This window comes from Peromyscus californicus, unplaced genomic scaffold (genome assembly GCF_007827085.1).
Source record: "Peromyscus californicus insignis strain IS unplaced genomic scaffold, ASM782708v3 Scaffold_20__1_contigs__length_68692818, whole genome shotgun sequence".
NCBI classification, from domain to species: domain Eukaryota; kingdom Metazoa; phylum Chordata; class Mammalia; order Rodentia; family Cricetidae; genus Peromyscus; species Peromyscus californicus.
In genome coordinates, this window is record NW_026294503.1 from 24,224,757 (window position 1) to 24,235,043 (window position 10,287).

The window sequence follows — 10,287 nt, forward strand, 5'->3', positions numbered from 1 at the left end:
AGTATATATTTTATGTACAGGTAATATATGTGCTTCAATAAACCTATAAACATTATGAATCACATGTTTTAAAAAGCTGAGATGCGGGCCGGGCGGTGGTGGCGCACGCCTTTAATCCCAGCACTCGGGAGGCAGAGCCAGGCGGATCTCTGTGAGTTCGAGGCCAGCCTGGACTACCAAGTGAGTTCCAGGAAAGGCGCAAAGCTACATAGAGAAACCCTGTCTCGAAAAACCAAAAAAAAAAAAAAAAAAAAAAAAGCTGAGATGCTTGAGCTGGGTGGTGGTGGTGTACACTTTTAATTCCAGCACTTGGGAGGCAAGTGGATCTCTGTGAGTTCGAGGCCAGCCTGGTCTACAGGATAGCTAGGGCTACACAGAGAAACCCCCTCTTGAAAAACCAAAAAAAAAAAAAAAAAAAAAAAAAAAAAAAAAAAAAATTTAAAAAAAAAGCTGAAACGCTGTTAGCACAACTTACCTTCTTTGCACTCTTCTTTTTTATCAGCCTGCTGTCGAGCCAATTGCCTATATGAAAAATATATTAAATGAACTGAAAATAAAATTGACAAGACATTTAAAAGCCTACATTCTATACAACAAACTAATGTGGAAAGCCAAGAAAGTAAGAAACTCAGACACTTGAAAATGAAACAAAAGTCTGTTTTAAATTCAATGACTAATCCATTTATTTTTGTTTTTTTTAAGACGGAGGTCTCATATTGTAGCCCAGGCTAGATGTGAAATAAAGGCAATACTCGGGTCTTAGCCTTCATTTTTATTTATTTAATTATGTGTTTGTACATGTGGAGTCCAGAAGGTGTCGGATACTCTGGAGGTGAAGATACTGACTACTGTGAGACACCTTACAGAGCTGCTGGGAACTGAATTTGGGTCCACTCACTGGAAGTGCAGGAAGCACTATTAGCTGCTGAGCAATCTCTCCTGCCCCATCCCGACTCAGCGTTCTAAGTGTTGGGGTTATAGCTGTGAACTATCACACCAGCTACTACCTCTTGGCCAAGCAGAAAAATCAAGGCGAAGTATCTCACTTGAAATGAGAAGTGAAATTCTGGGACTAAGTATTTAAGTACAGTTGAAAGAAACATAGCAATCTCATAACCTTGAGGAATTTGGAATTCTAAAGAGAATTAATGGCCCTTAGAGATATGCTAATTGTTTTCTATGAACAGTTGCTTGCTTGAAACTAATCCCAGCACTTGAGAAAATGGGCCAAGAGGATCACCATGGAGTGCTCAAAAACTAAGCAAAGACACACAGATCCCTGGGTTCAAGGTCAGCCTGGTCTATGTACGAAGTTGCAGGTCAGCCAGGTTTTTACAAGGAGACTTTGTTTCAATAAGTAAACAAACAAAGTAAATAAATACAAAGGGCTAACCATGAGCCCAAGGCCAGCTTTGAATGCACAAAGAATTCAAGACTAGGCTCAGGTAAAGAACTGTCTGAAACTAAATATCCCCTCCACACCCAAAAATGATATAGAGAATCTACTGAATTGGAGGAAAAAAAAAAAAATTCAAGCCTGAAAAACAGGACTTCATCATCTTTCAAAACATATATATTATTAACTTAAATTTATTGACACTATTCTCAATAAGTACAGATATTACTCTTTAAAATGAAACAAGGACTAGAAATACAGTTCGGTGGTAAAGCACTTCCTAGTTGTGTCTAATATCTTGGGATCTATTTTCAGCATCAAAATAAATAAATAATAAATAAATTAGAAAAGTTTTCCATTTGACACAGTGCCTGCTGCACGAGCATCCTGAGTTTGGATTCCCAGTACCCATCTAAAAAGTACCCGTTATTAGCAGCACAGCTCTAATAATACCAGCACCGGGGGATGAGATGTGGGGGGAAGAAATGTGGGTGGAGGTGGGCTGAAACAGGCAGATCTCCAGAGGTTACTGGCCAGCTAGACTAGTTGAAATGATGAGCTTCAGGCTCATTGAGAATTCCTACCTGAAAATAAGGTAGACAGTTACGGAAGGAGACACCTGATATGGACCTCGGGCCTACAAAAATACACATGTGCATATACCCAAACCTGAACTCATACCACACAAACATAAAAGTTAAAAAAAATAAAAGGAAACTTTCCAAAATGATTCACCCATATGTCCTTTGAAAATTGTTAAGTAGCATCAATTCCTTACCTTTCTTGGGACACAGGTAAGAACTAAAGGGAAAATAAAGGCTTTTAATTTAAAGCAGGGCCAGCAAGATGGCTCAGTGGGGAAAAGCACCTGCCACCGAGGCTGTTGACCTCATTTTTATCCCTGGAATCAACATAGCAGAAAGAAAAATTCCTGACAGCTGTCCTCTGCATGTACACACCCTCACTCAATCAATAAGCATAAAGAAAAAAAGGTTTGAGCAATTCATTGAAGAGTTAGTTTTTAGGCTCATAATTTTTTCTTTTCAAGGAGCTCTACCCATCAAATGTAAAATACTTCAAATAAAGTAATTAACGTAGTAATTTTCTTTTTTGTTGTTACTGTACTGGACCAGATGGGCTTTTAATTTTATAGAAATTACTAACTTTTTGTAAAGTTGCTAGATAGCCAATATATTATTATCAGCCATTCTGTGCCTATCAAAACTACTGGACACTGTAGCATGAAAGCAGCCATAGACAGTATGAATGTTTATAGTTGTGTGCCAATGAATTTGTAAAACCAGGTGGCTAGACTTCAACTCCTGTGAATCTGAGTAAAGCCATTTATCTTTTCTGCCTAGAAAACTGCACACACAAGTTAAAACATTATTTCACAAGTCTCATGTATTCTCTGCAGATCACTGGTGTGAACTCTGGACCCTAATCAAGAGCATCATGATCAGAGAAATATATAGATCCACCATTATTGGATGGCTACTCAAACTTTCTACATTTTCCAACAACATTGATTATCTGATCTTTCAGATGCAAGCACAACACATGTAAAGCACTAAATACATATAGAAAGTAAAGTGAAAAATAAAGCAAGCTTTTTTAGAAAAATTACTATTTTAAAGCCATTTTGAATTAGTGGTTACACATCTTGCATTACCTTGTGAAATGTCTGCCATTAGTATGTTTCTCTGTTCTTTCCATATTCTTATCAAAACTAGAATCGGAAGAAATCTGTGGTTTTTTCCTCAAAGATCTTAAAGAATGCGTATGGTGGTAGATTTCAACTCCTTTAACTGAGGATCCATCCTTTAAGAAAAAGTAAGAATGCCGTTATAAATTTTACTTTAGTTAAGACCAACTTTAAGTCCTAAGAATTTTCTCTGATTACAAGTTAATAACGATTGCTTCTAGTGCAGGGTGATTTTTACACCTCCCCAAGAAACAATAAATCAAAGTAAACAATGTTTTCATTACAAGGAACAGTAAAGGCTATGAAACTGCAAATGCAGGATTTACTGCCAGGCATGGTGGGTGGAGAATGCCTGCAATCCCAGTACTTGGGATGATGGGAGATGGGAGGCAGTAGGATCAGAAGTTCAGTCATCCTCAGTTACACACAGTGTGAGGCTGAGCGGGGATACCCATACAAAAGAATATATAAGGTCAGCTAGATGGTTCAGTGTTAAAGGAATTTGCTTCCAAGCCTGAAGACCTGAATTAAAAATCCTAGGACTCAGCCGGGTGGTGGTGGCGGCGGCGCACGCCTTTAATCCCAGCACTCGGGAGGCAGAGCCAGGCGGATCTCTGTGAGTTCGAGGCCAGCCTGGGCTACCAAGTGAGTTCCAGGAAAGGCGCAAAGCTACACAGAGAAACCCTGTCTCGAAAAACCAAAAAAAAAAAAAAAAAAAAAAAAAAAAAAAAAATCCTAGGACCCATATTGTGGAAGGAGAGAGCAGACTCTTGCAAGTTGTCCTGATTTCCTCACATACATACACACACACACACACACACACACACACACACAAACAAAAAAACTAAACTAAAATGTATATGTATATATCAAAAGGTACTACCAATAGAGTGAAGAGGCAGCCCACTGAATGGGAGAAAATACATCTACTATATACAAACAACTAATATTTCTTCTTATAAGATTTATTGAGCTGGGCAGTGATGGCACACATTTCTAATCCCAGCACTTGAGAGGCAGAAGCCAGCCTGGTCTATATGCCAGTCAGGGCTGTTACATAGAGAAACCCTGTCTCGAAAAACCAAAAATAAATAAAATAAATTTATTATTCTTGCCTGCATGTGCCTGGTACCTGTGGAGGTCAGAAGAAGGGGTTAGATCTCCTGGAACTAGATTTACAGACAGTTGTGAGCCATCATGTGGGTGCTGGGAATTTAACCCAGGTCCTCTACAAGAGCAACAACTGCTCTAAATCACTGACCTAAACTACTAATATTTCAACAATAATTTTTTTTTTTTTTTTTGGTTTTTCACAGGGTTTCTCTGTGTAGCTTTGGAGCCTGTCCTAGAACTCACTCTGTATCCCAGGCTGGCCTCGAACTCACAGGCTGTCAAGATGGCTTAGGAAGGCACTTGCCATGAAACCTGATTACCTGAGTTCAATCCTCAGGGCCCACATGGTAAAAGATGAAAAGTGACTGACCTGCCCCCACAACAAAAAAATAACGTAACACTTTAAGTTGTTAAAAATGCAATAGAATATTATCATGCCTTTAAAAAGAATGAAAGTTTAGAGAGACGGCTCAACAATTAAGAGCAACTGTTCACTCTCCCTCAGGACCCGGATTGATTCCCAACACCCATATAGTGGCTCACAACTGTGTTAACTCCAGTTCCAGGAGATCTAATACTCTCTTCTTTCACCAGACAACAGGCATACATGTGGTACACAGATACACAAGCAAGCTATTAGTACTATAACCTTTAACTGGTCATCCAAATTCTGGATTTGCTGACTATAATCTAACTTATCTCATCAAATCCCTATTCCAACTCTTTAGGGCTTCCTAATGTTGTAACTTCTAAACCTAAAATTAAGAACCCTTTCTGGCTCATATTCCATGAAGACTTGTATCATGTTACCCAACTTCACAAAGCACCACTCACCATTCCATGTCAAAATCTCCCTACTCACACTTTTAGCACCTCATTAAAACTATATGCTTTTTACTCTTATTTACTAAAAAAAAAAAAAAAAAAAAAAAAAAAAAAAAAAAAAGTCTCAAGTAACCCAGGCTGGCCTTGATATGGAGCAGAGGATGAATATGAACTTTTGATCTTCTGGCCTCTACCTGTTAGGTATAGGTATACACCACTATACTAGGCTCTTAATATAATTAAAAACAATTTTTCCATATGTATTGAGTATGGAGTGTTTTCCCAGATGTTTAAATAAACAAAATTTTTAAAAAATAGCACACACACACACACACACACACACCTCTACATACTGCAGTATCAATAAAACCCTGTCTCAAAAAACAAACAGCTGGGTGTGGGTAGTACATGCCTTTAATCCTAGCTCTTGGGAGGCAGGGGCAGGTGAACATCTATGAGTTCCAGGCCAGCCTGGTCTACATAGGGAACTCTTAGCTAGACAAGGCTACATAGTAAGACCCTGTCTCAAAACAAACATACAGACCGTGAGATTGAGTTTGGTGCTGGAGTGCTTGCCTAGCTTACTCAAAACCCTACAAAAGTGTAGGTGAACACAATCCAAACTTCATGTACAACCACCCCCATACACACACGTACATGTTCTACTACCCATCCTTAACTGACTCTTCAGAATAAAAATCCCCAAGTTTACAGAAATCAAAGAGTTACAGACTTGTCAAAGTTCAGAAATAGATAATGGCTAGTCTGACTCTAAGAGGAAAAGGAAACCACAGAAAATGCATTCAACTCATAAGGTTGGTGAATGAAAATAAAGGTTAAAAGAATCCAGTTAAACAGTACCATACTACTCAGTGAACTCATACAAGTTAAGAAAAAACAAAACACAAATCTTAACAGAGATAACATTCAAAATGTCAAAGTAGCGGGGCATGGAGGGCTGCAGTAATGCCATCTCAAAAACAAACCTATTTCTAGCTTGGGCTGGGCAGAATGGATCTCAAGAAGCGTATCCCTCAGGCACTCAAAGAAATTTGGCATGAAGGAGATGGGGACTCCAGATGTGCACACTGATAACAGATGCAAAAATAAGGAATGTGCCAGGGGGTGGGTTGGGGTAGGGAGTTGGCCCATGCCTTTAGTCCCAGCACTCGGGAGGCAGAGGCAGGTGGATCTCTGTGAGTTCAAGGCCAGCCTGGTCTAAAGAGCGAGTTCCTGAACAGGCTCCAAAGCTACACAGAGAAACCCTGTCTCGAAGAAAACAAAAACCAAAAACCAAACAAGCAAACAAACAAAAACCCAAAAAAAGGGGGAAACTCCATATTGTATCCATACTTGTCCAGAAAATGTAATGAGGGTAAGGACTCAAACTCTACACATTGATAACTTAAATGTCTGCTACCACACTAAAAAAAATCTACAGTAAATGCAGATGAGAACTAACCTGCTGAAAGTCAAATAAAATTACAGAACTGCCTTAAAAAAAAATACGATGTAGTTATGGGTCACTCTCAGTACCTTCAGAATTTAAAGGTTAGTCTCCAATATTAAAACAGGAAAAAAATCAAATTAATGAATTCTAATGAATCAATTTAACCACCTGAAGAAGTACCATCTCTACCATCTGTTGTTAAATATGAGACCAGGAATTAGGAAATTTTCAAATACCAGCGTACTAGGGAGTTAAGTCTTTGAAACACACATTTGACTTAAAGGAGGGGACTGTACATAAAGCCCCCATATTAGAAAACTTTTCAAATACAAAGCTACTTTATTCTTGGCATTGACGGCATTTTGTAATATGAATCTGTTATCCTCGAGGACTACTAATTTCTTTAAGTCCAATATAACACTTCCTAATTAACCTCTAATTAGAAGAGCTACAAAAGTGCCTTGATTTACAGAAGGAATACTTTACTTCAAAAAGATAAAATGTGGCCAGGTGGTGGTGGTACATACACCTTTAATCCCAGCACTCCACAGGCATATCTCTGAGTTCAAGGACATGAGTTCCAAGATAGCCAGAGCTACTCAAAGAAACCCTGTCACAAATAAACAAGATAAGATGTGTACTGTAAACTCTGGCTCAGAGACTATCCTCTTCCCCTACAACAGGCTGCTGTATGTACTTCAAGGGCTCAACCTCCATATGGTATGTATGGCATGTACATCATGCCTAGCTAACTTCTTTTTTTTCTGGAACTCACTCTGTAGCCCAGGCTGGCCTCGAACTCACAGAGATCCGCCTGGCTCTGCCTCCCGAGTGCTGGGATTAAAGGCGTGCGCCACCACCGCCCGGCATGTAGCTAACTTCTTTATGAATAATGACAACCAAAACCAAATGCTGCACCTACTATGTGCCATGTTCTGTCCTAGAATACAGTGCTAACAGAAAAACAAAAAAATACAAGCCCCTATGGAGTTACATTTGATTTAGGGGGACATATAAATAAGAAAAGTTGCAAGATGATAGATATCCTAGAAGCTAGAATAGGGGACAGAATAAAAGATCACGTAAAGAGGATTGCTTTGTAATTTTGAGTAAGAAATGTTTACCCTACCCAGATCTCCACCCATTCCTGCACCTGAGAAACAAATCCCGAAGTCAAGGTTTCCAATTTAGAAGCAACAATTTCAGAGTTAAAAAAAAAAAAAAAGACTATAGTTTCATCCCAGTCCCCACAGACATCTACGAGGACACGAATACAAGATTAACATTGTCTCAACTAAATGGAAACTTCTGTGTCCCTCTCACCCCAGCACTTCCTCTCAGCCTTTCTGACTTCCAGGCTCCTGACCAGCTCTCCTGTCCCATTTTTCCTACTCCCACACCGATCCTCCTCACAGCAACCAGACAGACCATCACTACCTGCGGGGTAACTTGAGTGTGGCTCCCTTAACCTCAGCCTTCTTGGGGAACGCTGCTCCCGTCCACCACTGCCCAAGTGGGGAGATGTCCTTCCCTCTGGACACTGTCCTTCAAAAATCGCACTGGTCCTTGAGATAGGCAAGGAGCATTTGTTGCCAGCTCTCTGTCCTTCGCAACATCCCCTGCAGATACTGTAACTACAGCACGCAGTACCAGAGCAGGAAGAGATCCGGGAGGCAGAAATCTCTAAGTGCCAACTTCAGAACTTTTTCTACCACTTTTCTGTTTCTCTGTCAGGAGTCCATTCCTTTATCTGTCACACGGATGTCATCACTACCGACCCTCTAAGGCTTGTCAAGGAGACTGGAGGGACGTCCTCACGAGACGTTGGTGTTCGGCCCTCCACATTATGCAACCTGATGTTTTACTTCGCCGAGGTCTTACCATGGAACCTCCCTGGACCCGTCAATGGAGGTCAATGGAGTTACCGTTCTGGGCCCGCACTCCCTGTAAAACGTTCCCGTGCATGCGCCGCAGCAAGTCAGCACCCTCGGGGTCGCGCTCCCCTGACGGACGCGACCCCGGGGACGGAGAGATGGGGAGGGGAGCGGCCCCAGACCACCGCGGCTCCGCCCGACGCGGCGCTTCAGCTCCGGCGGGCCTCGGCTTCCTCTAGCGTAGACCGAGGTCGGGCGACGCACTGCTCAGCCCGCTTCCAGCCAGATCTGTCTCTCCGGAACCTCGGCCGGGCCGCGACACCCCCACCACCCCTGCGCGGCGCGCGGGTCCCCCCCCTCAGGCCGCCGGTCCCCTCAGCGCGGCTCCGACCCAAGGCCCCCCCCCCCCACCCCCCCCCGCCCAGGGTGCCCGGCCCAGGCCGGTACTCACGCCCGCCGCCGCCGCCGTGGGGACCAGAGGTTTCTCCGCGCCTCGGGTCGAGCCGGACCGCCTCCGGCCGCTGTCCTGCAGGCTGAGGAACTCGCTGGACAGGTCCAAAGAGTCGGTGGAGCGACTGTGCAGCTCCAGGCTGCTGCGGAGAACCACCATCGTGTCGCGCTGCAGGGAGCCGGGACCCGTTGTGAGGGGAGAGCGGCCCGGAGCCCCCGCAGGTTTGCCTCTCAGGCGCTGCCGCTGCCGCGCTCTGAATTCTGGCGCCACAAACTGCGCGCCCAGCGGCCCCAGCGTGCGCGCGCGGAATCCCTCCGCCGCCGGCCCCGCCCCCTCCGCCGCCGGCCCCGCCCCGCGGCCGCCGGCCCCGCCCCCGCCGCCACCCCAGACCCACAAACCGGAGACTCTTCCCTCCCATCTGAAGAGCGCGGGAGCCTATGCCGACGTGAGCTGGGAGTCCAGCGAACCGTGGCGGGGACCCAACAGGAACTTGCGACTTCTTTCTTCCTTCTATAGTGCCGGCTCCCCGCCTTCGGTGGAGGGAGACGGAGCGAGCGGTGCAGCGTCTTGTTTGGAATTTTGGCGCGTGATGCGGAGGGCCCCTTTGGCCACCTGCCGGCTGCTTCCCGCCATCCAAGCTTCAAACGCACACACACAAAAAAAGTCCTTAAACCGCTTCAAGCACTTTGCCTTTGACAGGTTTGACTTTGGGACTGAAGAGGTTTTTGTTGATGAACGAAGGAAAATAAATTAACTACCGGAAAGAAAGAAAGAAAAACCTAAGGGTCCTTAAAGAGTTAAAAGTGCTGGCAATAGCTATTGGGATAAGCCGGAGTCATACAATACATACCAGGGATAGAACTGTAAAATCCTAATCTTATAAAAAACTTGTTGTAAACTGTTAAAGATAAGACATGTAAGTTAATGGTCAGTCACCTTATAAATGACCGAATTCTTTAATGTTTGTAGCCTAAGTACCATTGTAATTCATTTAAAGAGACAAACTTTAGCCTTCTGTATATGTCAAGGTTAAACCTAAAGCAAGTAACTGAAAACAAGTTTTGTTTTAATTTTAAAATCAGGTATCCTTAAGAGATTAGATAATGGCCCTCAAAGAGATCTGCTGAATATGGCATTTAAGATGTCTAATGAAAAATGCTTCCTCCGACTGACAAAAATACCAGCTTCTGGTAGCAGCCCTGAGGCTATCCCCGAAGAAGATGGGCAGCAATGGACTCCACCCGAACCTGCTTCAAGCGTAGTTATTCTGACCACCTGGCAAAAACTGCCCCATGCTTCACCCGGCACCGGCACCGCTGTCCAAACGGTGGACACTGGTTGACTGCTCTGCTCTGCCTGGAAAAAGTAGTTCTGGTCCCCAAAATTCCTCTGAAAGACGTAACGCTGCTGCTCTGAGTGGTGAAAGATGGAGGATCTGGTGCAAAGGAAGTCATCAAGATCACCTTGGAGTAG

At 43.4% G+C, this 10,287-nt stretch overlaps 1 protein-coding gene across 2 annotated transcripts in view; it reads right to left on the reverse strand.

Annotated features, from left to right (window-relative positions):
- Nucleotides 1–9,071, reverse strand: part of Atad2 (ATPase family AAA domain containing 2) — a 48,200-nt gene extending 39,129 nt beyond the window's left edge. The window contains exons 1-3 of one of the 2 annotated variants that reach the window (XM_052747849.1): nucleotides 8,815–9,071; nucleotides 3,069–3,217; nucleotides 476–522 (exon numbers count right to left, since the gene is read on the reverse strand). In XM_052747849.1, the coding sequence (XP_052603809.1) occupies nucleotides 476–522; nucleotides 3,069–3,217; nucleotides 8,815–8,973 (355 nt within the window). In that variant the 5' untranslated portion in view covers nucleotides 8,974–9,071. Of the gene's footprint in view, nucleotides 1–475; nucleotides 523–3,068; nucleotides 3,218–7,926; nucleotides 8,676–8,814 lie in introns of those variants that run through there. The other variant, XM_052747850.1, reaches the window with a different exon arrangement.
- Nucleotides 9,072–10,287: the final 1,216 nt, after the last annotated feature.